Below are 22,923 nucleotides of genomic sequence, written 5' to 3'. Positions count from 1 at the left end.
GAGACTGATGATTTTCTCTTATATATAGGAATATGTCGTTGTGAAGAAGAGGTCCTCTCACAGCGGCACTCACCGGCTGAGCGGAGAGGTGAGTCATGTTAGTGACCCATCTGACCCTGTGTGTATTTCCTACCTTCTGTCTGTGTCCCTATATGTTCTCAGTAACATTATTACACAGCAGCATTCACCGGCTGAGCGGAGAGGTAGGTGACACTGCTGGGGAATGTGACATTATACAGTGTCAGGGCACAGGGACTCCCTTTACTGACCCATCTGATCCTGTGTGTATTTCATACCTTCTGTCTGTGTCTCTGCATGTTCTCAGTAACATTATCACACAGCAGCAATTCACCAGCTGATCGGAAAGGTGACACTGCTGGGTAATGTGACATTATACAGTGTCAAGGCACAGGGACTCCCTTTACTGACGCATCTGACCCTGTGTGTATTTCCTACCTTCTGTCTGTCTCTGCATGTACTCCGTAACATTATCACACAGCAGCACTCACCGGCTGAGCGGAGAGATGAGCACTGCTGGGGAATGTGACATTATACAGTGTCAGGGCACAGTGACTCCCTTTACTGACCCATCTGAACCAGTGTGTAATTCCTACCTTCTGTCTGTGTCTTTGCATGTTCTCAGTAACATTTATCACACAGCAGCACTCACCAGCTGAGCGGAGAGGCGACACTGCTGGTGAATGTGACATTATACAGTGTCAGGGCACAGTGACTCCCTTTACTGACCCATCTAACCCTGTGTGTATTTCCTACCTTCTGTCTGTGTCTCTGCATGTTCTCAGTAACATTTATCACACAGCAGCATTCACCAGCTGAGCGGAAAGGTGACACTGCTGAGGAATGTGACATTATACAGTGTCAGGGCACAGTGACTCCCTTTACTGACCCTGTGTGTATTTCCTACCTTCTGTCTGTCTCTGCATGTACTCAGTAACATTATCACACAGCAGCACTCACCGGCTGAGCGGAGAGGTGAGCACTGCTGGGGAATGTGACATTATACAGTGTCAGGGCACAGTGACTCCCTTTACTGACCCATCTGACCCTGTGTGTATTTCCTACCTTCTGTCTGTGTCTCTGTATGTTCTCCGTAACATCACACAGCAGCACTCACCGGCTGAGCGGAGAGGTAACACTGCTGGGTAATGTGACATTATACAGTGTCAGGGCACAGTGACTCCCTTTACTGACCCATCTGACCCTGTGTGTATTTCCTACCTTCTGTCCGTATATGGCCGGGTTATAATACAATATATTTAATAATTATTCTTTAAAACAAACCCCCAATAAAATGCATATACTGCATATACAAAACAATTAAAATGAATATTAATTCCTAAATTTGTTATATTAGTTAAATTTATAAACACATTAAATTATTTTTTATAGAAAACCAGATATGAATCAAACTATACAAGCTTAAACTTTTACAATATTCTTTACAAAGCAAACCAAATTTACCTTAGTATGACCCTTATTCACAATTGAATTACATTACATTACCACAATGAAATACCAAAGTATGGATCACTAACTTTAACAGTGTTTAGTTTTATTTTATTTTTTATTTATTATTTTAAAGTGGGACCACCACAATTGTTCCAATTTAATCCACTACAATCTGAATTGCGTTTCCCCAGATCCATACATAGACATTTAATACAGTCTAAGGCATATTTTACTTAAAATCTAAATACAAGTTGTATTTTAAAAATTAATTTGAGAGTTACAATGCAAGACATGTGTCTCTGTTAGCCAGCACAGATGTGGATTTGAGGTCTAGGGGTAATTAACAGGTCTGTGCTAATTACTATATTCCTGGGCCTTAGTGAGTTTCACAGAGATTCCCACAGACATCTAGGCTCCTTCATTCCATGATATATGCTGGTTTGGTTGATTATTAGACCCCTGCTGTGTTTTTAGCTGAAGAATTGTAATCAGGAATAAGTTATCTTATGTCTGATCTAAGATTTGCAATACACAGCCATATAGATGACCATCTCTTTGAAGTAAATTGCCTGAACTAATGACCAAATGTTTCAGAGCAAGAAGAATGGGGGTTGTTTCACCCAGCCAAGACCATCTCATATCAAATTGGATTTTTAGCTACAAAATGAAATATTAGATATCTATTGTGATGGATACCCCGGCTACCACGACTGGGTAGCTCCGCCAAACGGGTCCTGCTTCCTCCCTGGTGACTGCAGCTATGTAGCAGGCAAGTGACCACAGGCTGTAGCCACCCCTGATGCCCGACAGCACCAGTATTCAGGGTCCCACCCTGTGTCAGACTCCAGCTACCCAGACTGGGTAGCTCTGCCTGAGTGTCCTTCCTCTGCCTGGAACAGGTTGCTATGTAGCCCAGGAAAGTGATTTTAGCTGGAGCCCGCCCAAATAACTAGACATACTAGCATTCAGGTGAAACAGGAACTCATTTTATTGAAAACACACAGCTCATCTTGATAAGACCCTGGACAATCCCACAATTTTCCCACCATTCCTGCCCCTCCAGACGGACCGGCACCTCCATAGCAGCCACAGTCCCACAAAATCCCATGATTCATTACTGGGGACCGGAGTTACAGTCCTTTGAAGTTATGGGGTTAGGGGTGTCCCAAACCCCTGGTTCCCAAAGGAGCTCCCCTCCAATAATTCCCCCAGCTCTTGTCCTCCCTAGGGGCTACCAATCCCCAAAAGAGCGGAGCTCTGGGGCAAAGGGCTGCTGGAGCGACCAGGGCTAAAGTTAGCGGGTGTCCCGCTGTCCTGTGGACGACTGGGAGTTCCAGGACCACGGCCAGCCTGAGAGAGGTTAGAGGGGTGTCCGTTGTGAGGCGGCCGACCGGGAGTTCCTGGAGCCCGGCCAGCCTAGGAGGGTTTTCCTGGTCATAGACCAGCTCTTCTCTTAACAAGTTTTAAAACACAAAAACAAGCCAACAAAAGCAAACAAAAAGCATCCAGAGATTGTGGTTGCTGTAAGGAGCCCAAAACCACTGAGAATCAACAGGGGTGAGGTTGTGGGGGGTAGGGGGTTACCCCTTGCAGCCCGGTATCTGTGGCAACTCCCCCCTTCCAGTTCGGCAGACCCGGCTAGATCCACACGGGTCTACTTGGGCCCTCAAGAAATTACAACCGTACCTATATGGAAGACCTTTAACTGTCCTCACCGATCACTCGGTGGCCCAGGTACTGGACGTCCGAGCGGCCTATGGTGCATTTGTCGGGCTTCAGGGTCAGCCCGGCGGTTCTGAGGCGATCTAGAATGATGCCCAGGTGGATCAAATGACCGGCAGTTCTGAGGCGATCTAAAATGATGCCTAGGTGGATCAAATGGTCCTCCCAGGTGTCGCTAAAGATGGCGATGTCGGCTAAGTAGGCACAGGCATAGTCTTGGAGGCCATCCAGCAGGCGATCCACCATCCTCTGAAAGGTGGCTGGAGCGTTCTTCATCACAAACGGCATGACCTTAAACTGGTAGAGGCCGAAAGGGGTAAAGAAGGCGGACTTGGGAACGGATTCGGGGTCTAGTGGGATCTGCCAATACCTCTTGCAGAGGTCAAGGGTAGTTAGGAAGTGACCCCTGGCGATTCTATCTAAGAGGTCATCGACGTGGGGCATGGGGTAGGCGTCGGTTGTGGTTCTGTAATTGAGCTTACGGTAGTCAATGCAGAACCGGGTAGTACCATCTTTTTCGGGGACCAGCACCAACGGGGAGGCCCAGGGACTGTTGGACGGTTCAACAACACCGAGATCCAACATTTACCAGAGCTCCCGGTGCATACTGTCTCTGACAGCGTCAGGTACTCTATAAGCTGCCTGCCTCAGGGTAGCTTGTTCCGGGGTTTCCACTCGGTGCACAGCCACTGTGGTGTACCCAGGGACATTCATTGGAAAACATCTCCTGGCGGTCCTCTACTAAATGCCGGACCTGCTGTCTCTGTCCAGCTGCTAACCTCTCATCCACGATTATGTTGGCTCTCCGAGTCTTCCACAACCAGAGCACAGATAGTGGCTACATATTGGGGTCTTTCTACATACTCCTTGAGCATGTTCACATGAAAGGTCCGTTGGACCCGGTCATCGGAGCATTTTGTTACAAGGTAGGTGTTATTCAATTGTTCCACCACCCCGGTAAGGCCCTTGCCAGGAAGCCTGTAACTTGTCCATTTTGACAGGCTTCAAGGCTAGAACCCTCTGCCCTACTGTGAGAATTCGGCTACGGTCGTACCTCCGTTTCTGTCTCCTTTGAGCGCCCTGAAGGTTTTCCCGCACCATGGCAATGAGGTCCTTCAACCGATCCCTGAACTTCAGGACGTACTCCACAATGGAGGGTCCTTCCTCCCCGGCTGATCCCTCCCAGTGGGCTCTCAACAAGTCTAGGGACCCCATTATTTTCCGGCCATACAGCAGCTCAATGGGTAAAAACTCAGTGGATTCCTGGGGCACCTCTTTGTAAGCAAATAGGAGGTGCGGCAGAAATTTTTCCAAGGCCGAGAACATCCGAAGCAATTGCTTCAGTGTCCCGTTAAACCGCTCACAAAGCCCATTGGTCTGGGGGTGATATGGGGCACTGTACAGGGGTTTTATCCCACACAGTTCCCATAATTTTTGGGTGACCTCCGCTGTAAACTGGGTCCCCTGGTCAGAGGCCATTTCTCGGGGGAAGCCTACCCTGGTGAATATCCGGAGCAAAGCACTTGCCACTGTCTCCGCCTGGATATTCGCCAGAGGTATTGCCTCTTGATACCTAGTGGCGTAATCTACTACTGTGAGTATGTATTTTTTCCCAGAGGGACTGGGTCGAGGTAGGGGCCTACTATATCCACAGCGATTCTGCTAAAGGGTTTATCAATAACGGGGAGAGGGTTAACGGGGGCTTTCGTATGGTCTCTGGTCTTCCCTACCTTCTGACACACCACGCAGGTCCTACAATATTCCTTAATTTCTCTCGTTATTCTGGGGCAGAAAAAGACCTGAGTAAGGCAGTGGTGTATTTGGGAGTTGCCTAAATGCCCGGCCAAGGGGATATTGTGCCCTATTCGCAGCAGGTCGGACCAATATTATTTCGGTACCACCAGCTGGTGTTTGGGCACTGGCCCTTTCTTCCTCCGGTAGACCCGATACAACAGGCTGTTTTCCCATTGGAACCGTTCCTGTGTCCTGTAATCCCTGGGCCGCCTTTACATTGACCCAAACGGTCTGGCAGTGGTGCTGACAGTTGTCTAAGGACACAAGGTGGGCTTCTTGTAGAGTGCCAACGTCCTCTTCAGCCCATTCAGGGTAGTCAGCCGATGCCAGTGCATAAGCGTAGTGGGCAGTGTCTGAGTAGGACAGAGCTGGAGCGCTCACCCAGGCTGTTGGCTGGGGGTGTCTTGGCTGGGCTGCCGGCTGCTGTCGGGCCCGACTCGGGCATTCCCACCTGAGGTGGCCGGGGTAGCTGCTGGGGGTCGGACTACAACCAAAGCTGGGCGAGGAGTCGATTGCGGGGCAGAGCAAACTTGGGGGCGGGCGTGTGCGTACTGATCTGCCAGGACATCCGCCTTGTCTGCTGTGGTGGGCTAACGGTCATGGTCATTCTTTAATTTTGACTGGGACATGGTTATAGAAATGCTCCAGTAGGAAAAGCTGTGCCACTTCGGCCCCAGTGGTGGCCTTGCAGCCAGCTAGCCAAGAAGCCATCGACCGGGTGAATTGGTGGGTCCATTCTGTGAAAGGCTGTCTGTCCTGCTTCCTTAGTGCCCAGAATTTCTGCCGGTCTTTCACTTTGTTATAATCCTTTTGGTCCGCCGTAGGGGTATCGTGGAAAGCTGCCAAAGCCCGCCCTGACAATTTACCGATCAGGACAGACAGTCTATCAGCAAAGGCTACCCCCTGCAGTTTGCATTGGGTCTCAAAGACCTGAAGATTGCAGTCAATATCCTCCTCTTCCTTGTAGGCTCGAAAGGCCCCATGGGGTAGCTTGGGTGGCCTTGGAGCCTGCACTTCGTGGGCTGATGGAGCCCCTTCTATGGACTGGTGGAGTTCCGCTAACTTGAGCTGGGTAACATCCGAGATGATCTTGGTGATGACCTCCTCTGGTGGCTGGGTGTCATACAACGCCAACCACCACTGCACTTCCTGCTGTATATCAGACATGGACGTCCCCGGGGTGGTTACTGTACTTGGTGCTGAGCTTGGCGCTGTAATGGATGGCTCATTGCCCTGGTCATCATCTGACCCACTGGCCGCCTGGTCCTCTCCCAGCATTTCTCTGGTGGGGATCGTTCTGCTCCTGGTACCTGCAGTCTTTCCTCAAGTCTCCATTCAAGATTACTTCTAGCTGGTGGTTTAAATGTCCCAGGAAGTTGGAAGCATCCCACCGCTGCCAGCCAATGTGACGGATACCCCGGCTACCCCGACTGGGTAGCTCCGCCAAACGGGTCCTGCTTCCTCCCTGGTGACTGCAGCTATGTAGCCACCCCTGATGCCCGACAGCACCAGTATTCAGGGTCCCACCCTGTGGCAGACTCCAGCTACCCAGACTGGGTAGCTCTGTCTGAGTGTCCTTCCTCTGCCTGGAACAGGCTGCTATGTAGCCCAGGAAAGTGATTTTAGCTGGAGCCCACCCAAATAACTAGACATAGTAGCATTCAGGTGAAACAGGAACTCATTTATTGAAAACACACACTCCTTTTATACACACAGCTCATCTTGATCCTGGACAATCCCACAATTTTCCCGCCATTCCCGCCCCTCCAGACAGACCGGCACCTCCATAGCAGCCACAGTCCCACAAAATCCCAGAACAACAGGGGTGGTGGTTTCGGGGTGATCCCGGTGTTGCAGCGACACTTTAAATTTTAAAGCTCTCGGTCCCCAGATGCCACAGTCCAAAAATCAACATGATTCGTTACTGGGGACCGGAGTTACAGTCTGTTGAAGTTATGGGGTTAGGGGTGTCCAAAACCCCCGGTTACCAAAGGAGCTCCCCTCCGATAATTCCCCCAGCTCTTGTCTTCCCTAGGGGCTACCAATCCCCAAAAGAGCAGAGCTCTGGGGCAAAGGGCTGCTGGAGCGACCAGGGGTAAAGTTAGCGGGTGTCCTGCTGTCCTGTGGCTGACCGTGAGTTCCAGGAGCCCGGCCATAATAAAATCAATTCAAATTGCAAAAAACTATTCGATAGACCTATTTACATATCCTAACTAAACATACTTTTTATACATACAAAAATACAATAGAGTACAATCATTAATTTCCTTTAATAAAGTATAATAATTCATTTCCTACACATCATGAAAACAAAAAAGAATTCAAAATATATTTATACCTCTATATAAATAATCTCAGACCCATTTTAGCATGAATTACATAATATCAGACCAATGTCTTAATCTGAGAGATTAATATAAAAAAGTTTTTTATGTTACAACACAGGAAACAAAATGAAAAAGAGGTTATTCTAGAATGTGAATATTGCATCTTGTGTTTGCATCCAATGTCTTAATAATGCCTTGTATGTAACATGTCTCAGAATGATACAAAATGTTTATTGTATTTTATCCTTTTATCTCTGATATTGCCTCAAAAAAAACTTTGATTTAAAAAAAAAAAAAAAAAAAGGATTTTATAAAAATATTTTATAAAAACACAGATAAATCTAACTCTCTATTTAACCCAGACAGTTCTAATGTACCAAGTTTGTAAATCCAGAATGCTTCACGTTGTTTCAAAAGACCTTCTCTATCCCCACCACGATGTGGCTTTTGTACACATTCAATAATCTGAAACCTAAAATGGTTTATTGCATGACCCATTTTAAGAAAATGGTGGGCAACTGGTGCAGTGACTTTTTTCGTGCGTATATTGCTCTTATGTTCAATTATCCTATTGCAGATGCTACGGGTAGTTTCGCCCACGTAGCTCCGCCCACAAGGGCATTTAATATATAAGACTTCTGTCTATGTGTCTGCATGTTCTCAGTAACATTATCACACAGCAGCATTCAACGGCTGAGCGGAGAGGTGACACTGCTGGGGAATGTGACATTATACAGTCTCAGGGCACAGTGACTCCCTTTACTGACCCATCTGACCCTGTGTGTATTTCCTACCTTCTGTCTGTGTCTCTGCATGTTCTCAGTAACATTATTCTGGCTCTGTCAGTAAAAGTGTGTAACAGAACCAGTCCCTGTGTCAGCGCTGAATGAGTTGTGTGTGTTTCAGGTGCCTATAAAGTGTGTGATAGCTCGTTGAGCGCTGACACAGGGACTGGTTCTGTGTGTGTGTTTCAGGTGCCTGTAAAGTGTGTGACAGAACCAGTCCCTGTGTCAGTGCTGAATGAGTTGTGTGTGTTTCAGGTGCCTATAAAGTGTGTGACAGAACAAGGCCCTGTGTCAGCACTGAATGAGTTGTGTGTATTTCAGGTGCCTATAAAGTGTGTAACAGAACCAGTCCCTGTGTCAGCGCTGAATGAGTTGTGTGTGTTTCAGGTGCCTATAAAGTGTGTGACAGAACCAATACCTGTGTCAGCACTGAATGAGTTGTGTGTGTATTTCAGGTGCCTATAAAGTGTGTGACAGAACCAGTCCCTGTGTCAGCACTGAATGAGTTGTGTGTGTTTCAGGTGCCTATAAAGTGTGTGACAGAACCAGTCCCTGTGTCAGTGCTGAATGAGTTGTGTGTGTGTTTCAGGTGTCTATAAAGTGTGTGACAGAACCAGTCCCTGTGTCAGCTCTGAATGAGTTGTGTGTGTGTGTTTCAGGTGCCTATAAAGTGTGTGACAGAACCAGTCCCTGTATCAGCACTGAATGATTTGTGTGTGTGTGTTTCAGGTGCCTATAAAGTGTGTGACAGAACCAGTCCCTATGTCAGCACTGAATGAGTTGTGTGTGTTTCAGGTGCCTATAAAGTGTGTGACAGAACCAGTCCCTGTGTCAGTTCTGAATGAGTTGTGTGTGTGTTTCAGGTGCCTATAAAGTGTGATGACGTTGCCGTGTATTTCTCTATGGAGGAGTGGGACTTTATAGAGGGACACAAGGAGCTTTACAAGGATGTCATGATGGAGACTCAGCAAGCACTAAGAACTATGGAGATCCCAGGAAATGAGAGCTCAGGTAACGCTGTGTAGTAATAAATATCTCACTCAGGTAACGCTGTGTAGTAATAAATATCTCACTCGGGTAACGCTGTATAGTAATAAATATCTCACTCAGGTAACGCTGTGTAGTAATAAATATCTCACTCAGGTAACGCTGTGTAGTAATAAATATCTCTCTCAGGTAACGCTGTGTAGTAATAAATATCTCACTCAGGTACGCTGTATAGTAATAAATATCTCACTCAGGTAACGCTGTGTAGTAATAAATATCTCACTCAGGTAACGCTGTGTAGTAATAAATATCTCACTCAGGTAACGCTGTGTAGTAATAAATATCTCACTCGGGTAACGCTGTGTAGTAATAAATATCTCAGGTAACGCTGTGTAGTAATAAATATCTCACTCAGGTAACGCTGTGTAGTAATAAATATCTCTCTCAGGTAATGCTGTGTAGTAATAAATATCTCACTCAGGTAACGCTGTGTAGTAATAAATATCTCTCTCAGGTAACGCTTTGTAGTAATAAATATCTCAGGTAACGCTGTGTAGTAATAAATATCTCTCTCAGGTAACGCTGTGTAGTAATAAATATCTCTCTCAGGTAACGCTGTGTAGTAATAAATATCTCACTCAGGTAATGCTGTGTAGTAATAAATATCTCATGGAACTGACTAGTAAGTAGAAGGAGCGCCTAAATGAAAGGCCAGGTCTGACAAGGGGATGGTAAGAATAATAAATATAATATGACGATATATATCAAAAGGTAAAAGGACTTGTAGTAGAAGGTTGTGGTGTGGTGGTGTAGATAATAATGATGTTACAATCCTAGCATATGTAAAATATACACATAGAAAATGTAATGACAAATATTAGATGAACACAATAATAATACATGGATCCATGATACAATAAAAACAATAATACAATAAAAGCAAATATATATAAAAACAATGAGAACACTAATAGTTATACAAATGCATGTAATGGGTATGATCGACTCTGTGGTGTACTGAAGTGCACAAAAGACCAGGTATTTTTTCAAATGTGATTACAGTAGAGCAAAAAAAAAAAAATTATATAATATAGGTATAGGAAGACCCAAATTTATCAAAAATTTAGCAGTGAAAAATAAAAAAGGTGAAAAAGAAATTGTTCATCGATGTGACTGTAATAAAAAACTTAAAATGTGAAAGTCAATAAAGCAATAGCAAATAAATCCAAATGTTCCAAATTATCCAATATAAGTGTGATGTGAAATGTTGTAAATCCAAGAACCAGGTGATGAAGACGAAAAAGGTAAAAAGTAAATGAAAAACAAAAATCAAAAATATAAAAATAGAATAAAAATGTTAGGTGAAAACTGGATGTCAAAAATCAAGTAATGAAAAAATCAATCAAAAATTGAAGACTCCAAGCTTAAAAACAAGTGAACAAATCTTGATAGTGATCAAAAATAGAAAAACAAAAATCTCCAAATCCTGTGAAAGAAAGAAAATGTACAACATAGAGCAGTATCGTTTTGCAGATAACTACAGATAATTGAAATATATCTCACCATATATGCCAACGCGTTTCGGCCCACCAATAGGGCCTTTTTCATGACTGATATATGGTTGGTGAGAATGCTCCCTTTATACAAGTACTAATGTCCTAATGGCGCCAAAGTGCGCAAAATTTGCGCCAAATTATGACCCGGATATTGTTCATAAATCGGATGTTAGAAATTAACCTTGAATGTGTTAAAATCCATTGGGCCTATACAATTGTTGGTTGAATAATTGTATCAATAATTTCCCATAAAAAAATAGTCAAATACTAACCCTTTTACTTTCAGTAAGATTAGCGAGTCCTAACCGCTATTGGGAGAAAGTGGTAATAGCTAAACCGGAAGTGGGATGTTATCGCCAGACCGGATATGATTTTTTGCCGCTGAAACTGGAAGTGGTCATACCCTTTACTTCCGGTTTCGGTTTGGTTGTGTGATTACTACTTCCTGTGTAGCTTGTCTATGGAGGAGGTAAAAGGATAGATATTCATAAGTGAAGGATCATATATACGCATTATGGGACAAAAAACTTAATGTGATAAAACGAAAGTATATGATTAACGAAAATGTATGAAAAAACAAAAATTGGAAAAATGTATAAAAAGACTAGGGAACCGTGATTCGAAATAATGAACCAATGGTTTCAAGGGTTTTTTGCTAGATTAGGATACCTAGCTCCTTGTCAATATAAAATTCGACAAACTTAATTATATAATCATAGTGGAAAGTACATCCCTTATCGGGGGGTTAAGGTCAAATATATAATCATGATGACTATTGCACCCTTTCCAGCTTAAATGTAATTTATTTATCACATAGGAATCTTACTCAAACAACGTGTATTAACAAAGATCTAGAACCTGATCTTAAATCCAGACTGCTAGACAGATATTAATAGGGATATTTGTAATGAGGGGCGGAGAGGACAGAGACAAAGTCACAATGTATATGATTTAACTATGTGTTTAGGCTTAGAAGAGGAGATGTCGCGTAGTGGAATTAATTCTTATCGAACTGAACTGAAAGATCAAGGTATGAATTATGAATTAAGTTTCAGACAATGGTATAATTACCTTTACTGCCTGTTACATTAAAGTGTATCCTATCACCAATATAGTAATCAAGAGGAAGGTCAGATAGTTTCTACATAGAGTTTACAGTCTACCTTGTCATTCATAGTAGTCTGTCTATATCTCCTATAGAGAAGAGAGGGTGGAATACCCGAGTCAGTAATTAGGTCTATACTTGAGAGATAGTTTCGGCTGTTCATAGGGATGTGTGGATGTGAGCTATTTTGATTCACATTTACATCTATTTTTGTTGTTTGTTTTATATCAAATGATATTTTCTCTATACTTGAAAGATGGTTTCGGCTGTTCATAGGGATGTGTGGATGTGAGCTATTTTGGTTCACATTTACATCTACTTTTGTTTGTTTTGTATCTATCAAATGATATTAGTCAATTTAATCCATATGTGGGAACCATGAGGGGCCTGGAGGAATCTGTTTATTTGAGACATAATAGATGTGATAAATCCTCTTTGTTGTTCAGGCCCTTGGGGTAAAGGCAATCAAGTTCAAAGACCCATCTGGATTCTGATATAAGGAGTTTTTTATCGTAATCACCGCCTCTCCAATTCGGTTTTACCAATTGGATCCCATAATAGCTAAAATCCTTCAAATTACTTTTATGGCAGGTGGTGAAATGTCTGTACATGGCGGTTTCTGTGTTGCCATGTTCGACCTGTAGAATGTGTTTGCGGATTCTATCTCTCAAATATCTTGAGGTTTGGCCCACGTACTGTAGTCCACAGCTACATTGAACTATGTATATGACGCCTTTGCTGTTACATCTTATGAGGTCTTTTATTTTGTATTCCATCCTTGAGTTGTGGGATTGGAATTTCTTGATCTTTAGACCTCTCTTGCATGCCTTGCAGCTGATGCATGGATAAAAACCTTTTACATTCTTGCCAAAGACGTCTTTGACACCTGTTGTTTGTATTCGTGGAACACTGGGTGATAAAATGTTCCTCAGATTGTCTGATTTTCTGTAAATAAATCTAGGTTTATTCGCCAATTCTTCTCAATTATTTTCTCTATAAGATGTCTGTTCTCGCTGTATTGAGTTATGAACGCGACATCTATAGAGTCATTTTCATTTATGGTATTGGTCTTTTTGTCTTTATATTTGAGGAGTTCCTTTTGATCTCTTTTTCTGACTTCCTCAATATCTCTGAGTGTCTCTTCCTTGTATCCTCTGTCTAGAAGCGTAATTTTAGAGTCTCAGCCTGTTTCTCCCATAGTTCAGGGTCTGAGCAGTTCTTCTTATGCCTAAGTAGTTGCCCCTTCAGGATGTTTTGTTTCCACTTGGTATGGTGGCAGCTGTTGATATGGATGTAATTATTGCAGTCCACTGGTTTAAAGTATGTTGAAGTTTTAAGTTTGCCATCTTCAACTGTGATCTTAAGATCCAAAAATGTAATTTCTGAACTGCTGATATGTGAATTTCAGGTTGTGTGTGTTGTTGTTCATAACACAGATGGTATGTTCCAAATCTTCTCTTGTACCCTTCCATATCATTAGGATGTCGTCTATATAGCGATGGTAGGAGACCAGGTCTGCGCCTGCTGGGCATGAGTCCCAGAAAATGAGTTCCCATTTACCCATATATAGGCAGTAAAGGTAATTATACCATTGTCTGAAACTTAATTCATAATTCATACCTTGATCCTTCAGTTCAGTTCGATAAGAATTAATTCCACTAAGCGAGATCTCCTCTTCTAAGCCTAAACACATAGTTAAATCATATACATTGCGACTTTGTCTCTGTCCTCTCCGCCCCTCATTACAAATATCCCTATTAATATCTGTCTAGCAGTCTGGATTTAAGATCAGGTTCTAGATCTTTGTTAATACACGTTGTTTGAGTAAGATTCCTATGCGATAAATAAATTACATTTAAGCTGGAAAGGGTGCAATAGTCATCATGATTATATATTTGACCTTAACCCCCCGATAAGGGATGTACTTTCCACTATGATTATATAATTAAGTTTGTCGAATTTTATATTGACAAGGAGCTAGGTATCCTAATCTAGCAAAAACCCCTTGAAACCATTGGTTCATTATTTCGAATCACGGTTCCCTAGTCTTTTTAAACATTTTTCCAATTTTTGTTTTTTCATACATTTTCGTTAATCATATACTTTCGTTTTATCACATTAAGTTTTCTGTCCCATAATGCGTATATATGATCCTTCACTTATGAATATCTATCCTTTTACCTCCTCCATAAACAAGCTACACAGGAAGTAGTAATCACACGACCAAACCGAAACCGGAAGTAAAGGGTATGACCACTTCCGGTTTCAGCGGCAAAAAATCATATCCGGTCTGGCGATAACATCCCACTTCCGGTTTAGCTATTACAACTTTCTCCCAATAGCGGTTAGGACCCGCTAATCTTACTGAAAGTAAAAGTTTTAGTATTTGACTATTTTTTTTATGGGAAATTATTGATGCAATTATTCAACCAACGATTGTATAGGCCCAACGGATTTTAACACATTCAAGGTTAATTTCTAACATCCGGTTTATGAACAATATCCGGGTCATAGGGTCATAATTTGGCGCAAATTTTGCGCAATTTGGCGCCATTAGGACATTAGTACTTGTATAAAGGGAGCATTCTCACCAACCATATATCAGTCTTAAAAAGGCCCTATTGGTGGGCCGAAACGCGTTGGCATATATGGTGAGATATATTTCAATTATCTGTAGCTATCTGCAAAACGATACTGCTCTATGTTGTACATTTTCTTTCTTTCACAGGATTTGGAGATTTTTGTTTCTTTCATGTAATTAGCAAGAGTCCATGAGCTAGTGACGTATGGGATATACATTCCTACCAGGAGGGGCAAAGTTTCCCAAACCTCAAAATGCCTATAAATACACCCCTCACCACACCCACAATTCAGTTTTACAAACTTTGCCTCCGATGGAGGTGGTGAAGTAAGTTTGTGCTAGATTCTACGTTGATATGCGCTCCGCAGCAAGTTGGAGCCCGGTTTTCCTCTCAGCGTGCAGTGAATGTCAGAGGGATGTGAGGAGAGTATTGCCTATTTGAATGCAGTGATCTCCTTCTAAGGGGTCTATTTCATAGGTTCTCTGTTATCGGTCGTAGAGATTCATCTCTTACCTCCCTTTTCAGATCGACGATATACTCTTATATATACCATTACCTCTGCTGATTCTCGTTTCAGTACTGGTTTGGCTATCTGCTATATGTAGATGAGTGTCCTGGGGTAAGTAAGTCTTATTTTCTGTGACACTCCTAGCTATGGTTGGGCACTTTCTTTATAAAGTTCTAAATATATGTATTCAAACATTTATTTGCCTTGACTCAGAATGTTCAACTTTCCTTATTTTCAGACAGTCAGTTTCATATTTGGGATAATGCATTTTAATTTAACATTTTTCTTACCTTAAAATTTGACTTTTTCCCTGTGGGCTGTTAGGCTCGCGGGGGCTGAAAATGCTTCATTTTATTGCGTCATTCTTGGCGCGGACTTTTTTGGCGCAAAAATTCTATTTCCGTTTCCGGCGTCATACGTATCGCCGGAAGTTGCGTCATTTTTTGACGTTATTTTGCGCCAAAAATGTCGGCGTTCCGGATGTGGCGTCATTTTTGGCGCCAAAAAGCATTTAGGCGCCAAATAATGTGGGCGTCTTATTTGGCGCGAAAAAATATGGGCGTCACTTTTGTCTCCACATTATTTAAGTCTCATTTTTTATTGCTTCTGGTTGCTAGAAGCTTGTTCTTTGGCATTTTTTCCCATTCCTGAAACTGTCATTTAAGGAATTTGATCAATTTTGCTTTATATATATGTTGTTTTTTCTCTTACATATTGCAAGATGTCTCACGTTGCATCTGAGTCAGAAGATACTACAGGAAAATCGCTGTCAAGTGCTGAATCTACCAAAGCTAAGTGTATCTGCTGTAAACTTTTGGTAGCTATTCCTCCAGCTGTTGTTTGTATTGATTGTCATGACAAACTTGTTAAAGCAGATAATATTTCCTTTAGTAAAGTACCATTGCCTGTTGCAGTTCCTTCAACATCTAAGGTGCAGAATGTTCCTGATAATATAAGAGATTTTGTTTCTGAATCCATAAAGAAGGCTATGTCTGTTATTTCTCCTTCTAGTAAACGTAAAAAATCTTTTAAAACTTCTCTCCCTACAGATGAATTTTTAAATGAACATCATCATTCTGATTCTGATGATTCCTCTGGTTCAGAGGATTCTGTCTCAGAGGTTGATGCTGATAAATCTTCATATTTATTTAAAATGGAATTTATTCGTTCTTTACTTAAAGAAGTACTAATTGCTTTAGAAATAGAGGATTCTGGTCCTCTTGATACTAATTCTAAACGTTTAGATAAGGTATTTAAAGCTCCTGTGGTTATTCCAGAAGTTTTTCCTGTTCCTAATGCTATTTCTGCAGTAATTTCCAAAGAATGGGATAATTTGGGTAATTCATTTACTCCTTCTAAACGTTTTAAGCAATTATATCCTGTGCCGTCTGACAGATTAGAATTTTGGGACAAGATCCCTAAAGTTGATGGGGCTATTTCTACCCTTGCTAAACGTACTACTATTCCTACGTCAGATGGTACTTCGTTTAAGGATCCTCTAGATAGGAAAATTGAATCCTTTCTAAGAAAAGCTTATCTGTGTTCAGGTAATCTTCTTAGACCTGCTATATCTTTGGCTGATGTTGCTGCAGCTTCAACTTTTTGGTTGGAAACTTTAGCGCAACAAGTAACACATCGTGATTCTCATGATATTATTATTCTTCTACAGCATGCTAATAATTTTATCTGTGATGCCATTTTTGATATTATCAGAGTTGATGTCAGGTTTATGTCTCTAGCTATTTTAGCTAGAAGAGCTTTATGGCTTAAAACTTGGAATGCTGATATGGCTTCTAAATCAACTTTACTTTCCATTTCTTTCCAGGGTAACAAATTATTTGGTTCTCAGTTGGATTCCATTATTTCAACTGTTACTGGTGGGAAAGGAACTTTTTTACCACAGGATAAAAAATCTAAAGGTAAAAACAGGGCTAATAATCGTTTTCGTTCCTTTCGTTTCAACAAAGAACAAAAGCCTGATCCTTCATCCTCAGGAGCAGTTTCAGTTTGGAGACCATCTCCAGTCTGGAATAAATCCAAGCCAGCTAGAAAGGCAAAGCCTGCTTCTAAGTCCACATGAAGGTGCGGCCCTCATTCCAGCTCAGCTGGTAGGGGGCAGGTTACGTTTTTTCAAGGAAATTTGGATCAATTCTGTTCACAATCTTTGGATTCAGAGCATTGTTTCAGAAGGGTACAGAATTGGTTTCAAGTTGAGACCTCCTGCAAAGAGATTTTTTCTTTCCCGTGTCCCAGTAAATCCAGTAAAAGCTCAAGCATTTCTGAAATGTGTTTCAGATCTAGAGTTGACTGGAGTAATTATGCCAGTTCCAGTTCCGGAACAGGGGATGGGGTTTTATTCAAATCTCTTCATTGTACCAAAGAAGGAGAATTCTTTCAGACCAGTTCTGGATCTAAAAATATTGAATCGTTATGTAAGGATACCAACGTTCAAGATGGTAACTGTAAGGACTATCTTACCTTTTGTTCAGCAAGGGAATTATATGTCCACAATAGATTTACAGGATGCATATCTGCATATTCCGATTCATCCAGATCATTATCAGTTCCTGAGATTCTCGTTTCTGGACAAAGCATTACCAGTTTGTGGCTCTGCCGTTTGGCCTAGCTACAGCTCCAAGAATTTTTACAAAGGTTCTCGGTGCCCTGCTGTCTGTAATCAGAGAACAGGGTATTGTGGTATTTCCTTATTTGGACGATATCTTGGTACTTGCTCAGTCTTTACATTTAGCAGAATCTCATACGAATCGACTTTTGTTGTTTCTTCAAGATCATGGTTGGAGGATCAATTTACCAAAAAGTTCTTTGATTCCTCAGACAAGGGTAACCTTTCTGGGTTTCCAGATGGATTCAGTGTCCATGACTCTGTCTTTAACAGACAAGAGACGTCTAAAGTTGATTGCAGCTTGTCGAAACCTTCAGTCACAATCATTCCCTTCGGTAGCCTTATGCATGGAAATTCTAGGTCTTATGACTGCTGCATCGGACGCGATCCCCTTTGCTCGTTTTCACATGCGACCTCTTCAGCTCTGTATGCTGAAGCAATGGTGCAAGGATTACACGAAGATATCTCAATTAATATCTTTAAAACCGATTGTTCGACACTCTCTAACATGGTGGACAGATCACCATCGTTTAATTCAGGGGGCTTCTTTTGTGCTTCCGACCTGGACTGTAATTTCAACAGATGCAAGTCTCACAGGTTGGGGAGATGTGTGGGGATCTCTGACGGCACAAGGAGTTTGGGAATCTCAGGAGGTGAGATTACCGATCAATATTTTGGAACTCCGTGCAATTTTCAGAGCTCTTCAGTTTTGGCCTCTTCTGAAGAGAGAATCGTTCATTTGTTTTCAGACAGACAATGTCACAACTGTGGCATACATCAATCATCAAGGAGGGACTCACAGTCCTCTGGCTATGAAAGAAGTATCTCGAATTTTGGTTTAGGCGGAATCCAGCTCCTGTCTAATCTCTGCGGTTCATATCCCAGGTGTAGACAATTGGGAAGCGGATTATCTCAGTCGCCAAACGTTGCATCCGGGCGAATGGTCTCTTCACCCAGAGGTATTTCTTCAGATTGTTCAAATGTGGGAACTTCCAGAAATAGATCTGATGGCGTCCCATCTAAACAAGAAACTTCCCAGGTATCTGTCCAGATCCCGGGATCCTCAGGCGGAGGCAGTGGATGCATTATCACTTCCTTGGAAGTATCATCCTGCCTATATCTTTCCGCCTCTAGTTCTTCTTCCAAGAGTAATCTCCAAGATTCTGAAGGAATGCTCGTTTGTTCTGCTGGTAGCTCCGGCATGGCCTCACAGGTTTTGGTATGCAGATCTTGTCCGGATGGCCTCTTGCCAACCGTGGACTCTTCCGTTAAGACCAGACCTTCTGTCACAAGGTCCTTTTTTCCATCAGGATCTGAAATCCTTAAATTTAAAGGTATGGAGATTGAACGCTTGATTCTTGGTCAAAGAGGTTTCTCTGACTCTGTGATTAATACTATGTTACAGGCTCGTAAATCTGTATCTCGAGAGATATATTATAGAGTCTGGAAGACTTATATTTCTTGGTGTCTTTCTCATCATTTTTCCTGGCATTCTTTTAGAATACCGAGAATTTTACAGTTCCTTCAGGATGGTTTAGATAAGGGTTTGTCCGCAAGTTGTTTGAAAGGACAAATCTCTGCTCTTTCTGTTCTTTTTCACAGAAAGATTGCTATTCTTCCTGATATTCATTGTTTTGTACAAGCTTTGGTTCGTATAAAACCTGTCATTAAGTCAATTTCTCCTCCTTGGAGTTTGAATTTGGTTCTGGGAGCTCTTCAAGCTCCTCCGTTTGAACCTATGCATTCATTGGACATTAAATTACTTTCTTGGAAAGTTTTGTTCCTTTTGGCCATCTCTTCTGCCAGAAGAGTTTCTGAATTATCTGCTCTTTCTTGTGAGTCTCCTTTTCTGATTTTTCATCAGGATAAGGCGGTGTTGCGAACTTCTTTTGAATTTTTACCTAACGTTGTGAATTCCAACAACATTAGTAGAGAAATTGTGGTTCCTTCATTATGTCCTAATCCTAAGAATTCTAAGGAGAAATCGTTGCATTCTTTGGATGTTGTTAGAGCTTTGAAATATTATGTTGAAGCTACGAAATCTTTTCGTAAGACTTCTAGTCTATTTGTTATCTTTTCCGGTTCTAGAAAAGGCCAGAAAGCTTCTGCCATTTCTTTGGCATCTTGGTTGAAATCTTTAATTCATCTTGCCTATGTTGAGTCGGGTAAAACTCCGCCTCAGAGAATTACAGCTCATTCTACTAGGTCAGTTTCTACTTCCTGGGCGTTTAGGAATGAAGCTTCGGTTGACCAGATCTGCAAAGCAGCAACTTGGTCCTCTTTGCATACTTTTACTAAATTCTACCATTTTGATGTATTTTCTTCTTCTGAAGCAGTTTTTGGTAGAAAAGTACTTCAGGCAGCGGTTTCAGTTTGAATCTTCTGCTTATGTTTTTCGTTAAACTTTATTTTGGGTGTGGATTATTTTCAGCAGGAATTGGCTGTCTTTATTTTATCCCTCCCTCTCTAGTGACTCTTGTGTGGAAAGATCCACATCTTGGGTAGTCATTATCCCATACGTCACTAGCTCATGGACTCTTGCTAATTACATGAAAGAAAACATAATTTATGTAAGAACTTACCTGATAAATTCATTTCTTTCATATTAGCAAGAGTCCATGAGGCCCGCCCTTTTTTTGTGGGGGTTATGATTTTGTATAAAGCACAATTATTCCAATTCCTTATTTTATATGCTTTCGCACTTTTTTATCACCCCACTTCTTGGCTATTCGTTAAACTGAATTGTGGGTGTTGTGAGGGGTGTATTTATAGGCATTTTGAGGTTTGGGAAACTTTGCCCCTCCTGGTAGGAATGTATATCCCATACGTCACTAGCTCATGGACTCTTGCTAATATGAAAGAAATGAATTTATCAGGTAAGTTCTTACATAAATTATGTTTTTTCTATTTTTGATCACTATCAAGATTTGTTCACTTGTTTTTAAGCTTGGAGTCTTCAATTTTTGATTGATTTTTTTCATTACTTGATTTTTGACATCCAGTTTTCACCTCACATTTTTATTCTATTTTTATATTTTTGATTTTTTGCTTTTTGCTTTTCATTTACTTTTTACCTTTTTCGTCTTCATCACCTGGTTCTTGGATTTACAAAAGTTCACATCACACTTATATTGGATAATTTGGAACATTTGGATTTATTTGCTATTGCTTTATTGACTTTCACATTTTAAGTTTTTTTATTACAGTCACATCGATGAACAATTTCTTTTTCACCTTTTTTATTTTTCACTGCTAAATTTTTGATAAATTTGGGTCTTCCTATACCTATATTATATAATTTATTTTTTTTTGCTCTACTGTAATCACATTTGAACCAATACCTGGTCTTTTGTGCACTTCAGTACACCACAGAGTCGATCATACCCATTACATGCATTTGTATAACTATTAGTGTTCTCATTGTTTATATATATATATATTTGCTTTTATTGTATTATTGTTTTTATTGTATCATGGATCCATGTATTATTATTGTGTTCATCTAATATTTGTCATTACATTTTCTATGTGTATATTTTACATATGCTAGGATTGTAAAATCATTATTATCTACACCACCACACCACAACCTTTAACTACAAGTCCTTTTACCTTTTGATATATATCATCATATTATATTTATTATTCTTACCATCCCCTTGTCAGACCTGGCCTTTCATTTAGGCGCTCCTTCTACTTACTAGTCAGTTCCATATTGTTTGTTATGGGTAACTAGGGACCCATTTGTTCGTTTGAGCTAGCGCCGCCGGATAAAATCCCTTTCTCCTGTTAAGTGTGGTCAGTCCACGGGTCATCATTACTTCTGGGATATTATCTCCTCCCCTACAGGAAGTGCAAGAGGATTCACCCAGCAGAGCTGCTATATAGCTCCTCCCCTCTACGTCACCTCCAGTCATTCTCTTGCACCCAATGAATAGATAGGATGTGTGAGAGGACTGTGGTGATTTTAATTAGTTTATTACCTTCAATCAAAAGTTTGTTATTTTATAATAGCACCGGAGTGTGTTATTCATTCTCTGGTAGAATTTGAAGAAGAATCTACCTGAGTTTTTTCTATGATTTTAGCCGGAGTAGTTAAGATCATATTGCTGTTTCTCGGCCATCTGAGGAGAGGTAAACTTCAGATCAGGGGACAGCGGGCAGATTAATCTGCAAAGAGGTATGTAGCAGTTTATTATTTTCTGACATGGAATTGATGAGAAAATCCTGCCATACCGTTATAATGTAAACTCAGCCTTAAATACAGTAGATGTATCTGGTATCAGGCTGTCATGTATGTATATTTTACACTTCAGTATTCTGGGGAATGGTACTTCACTGGATTTATACTGTATGCATAGACTTAACCTAATTTGCAGGGACTTGCAATAGGTTTTTAAATAACAATTAATTTATTGAGGTTAAACGTTTTTTTGCTGGCATGTAAAATCGTTTATTTCTCTGAGGTACTGGGTGAAAAAAGGTTTTGGGCACTGTTTTTTTCCACTTGGCAATAGTTTTGTTTAATTTTAAACAGTTTACTGATCTCTCTCACTGTTATGTGTGAGGGGGAGGGGCCATTTTTGGCGCTTTTACTACGCATCAAAAAATTCAGTCAGAGGTTCATTTTCTTCCTGCATGATCCGGTTCATCTCTACAGAACTCAGGGATCTTCAAAACTTGTTTTGAGGGAGGTAATCATTCACAGCAGAGCTGTGAAGATTGTAGTTGACTGTGATAAAAAACGTTTATTTGTGTATTTTTTCTGCTGTCAGGGTTAGTTATCCTTTGCTAATGGGAACAATCCTTTGCTAAAATTGTATATTTCTTACAAAGATTTGATGCTATAATTTATTTATTTCAACTGTCATAATTTTTTCTGTGCTTCTTATAGGCACAGTTCGTTTTCATATTATTGTAAATTACTTGAAAAAGCATTTCCAAGTTGCTAGTTAATTGCTAGTGTGTTAAACATGTCTGATTCAGAGGAAGATACATGTGCTATATGTGCTAATGCCAAGGTGGAGCCCAATAGAAATTTATGTACTAACTGTATTGATGCTACTTTAAATAAAAGTCAATCTGTACAAATTGAACATATTTCACCAGACAACGAGGGGAGAGTTATGCCGACTAACTCGCCTCACGTGTCAGTACCTGCATCTCCCGCTCGGGAGGTGCGTGATATTGTAGCGCCGAGTACATCTGGGCGGCCATTACAAATCACATTACAGGATATGGCTACTGTTATGACTGAAGTTTTGGCTAAATTACCAGAACTGAGAGGTAAGCGTGATCACTCTGGGGTGAGAACAGAGTGCGCTGATAATATTAGGGCCATGTCAGACACTGCGTCACAGGTGGCAGAACATGAGGACGGAGAACTTCATTCTGTGGGTGACGGTTCTGATCCAAACAGACTGGATTCAGATATTTCAAATTTTAAATTTAAGCTGGAAAACCT

At 41.3% G+C, this 22,923-nt stretch overlaps 1 protein-coding gene across 2 annotated transcripts in view; it reads left to right on the top strand.

The window, feature by feature from the left end:
- Window positions 1–22,923, top strand: part of LOC128666720 (oocyte zinc finger protein XlCOF7.1) — a 136,058-nt gene that overhangs the window by 1,634 nt on the left and 111,501 nt on the right. For both annotated transcript variants that reach the window (XM_053721464.1, XM_053721463.1), the window contains exons 2-3: window positions 29–88; window positions 8,962–9,109. In XM_053721464.1, coding sequence (XP_053577439.1) covers window positions 29–88; window positions 8,962–9,109 — 208 coding nt within the window. The remainder of the gene's footprint in view (window positions 1–28; window positions 89–8,961; window positions 9,110–22,923) is intronic.

This window comes from Bombina bombina, chromosome 7 (assembly GCF_027579735.1).
Source record: "Bombina bombina isolate aBomBom1 chromosome 7, aBomBom1.pri, whole genome shotgun sequence".
In the NCBI taxonomy this organism is placed as follows: Eukaryota; Metazoa; Chordata; class Amphibia; order Anura; family Bombinatoridae; genus Bombina; species Bombina bombina.
This window is presented reverse-complemented; position numbering and strand designations above follow the sequence as displayed.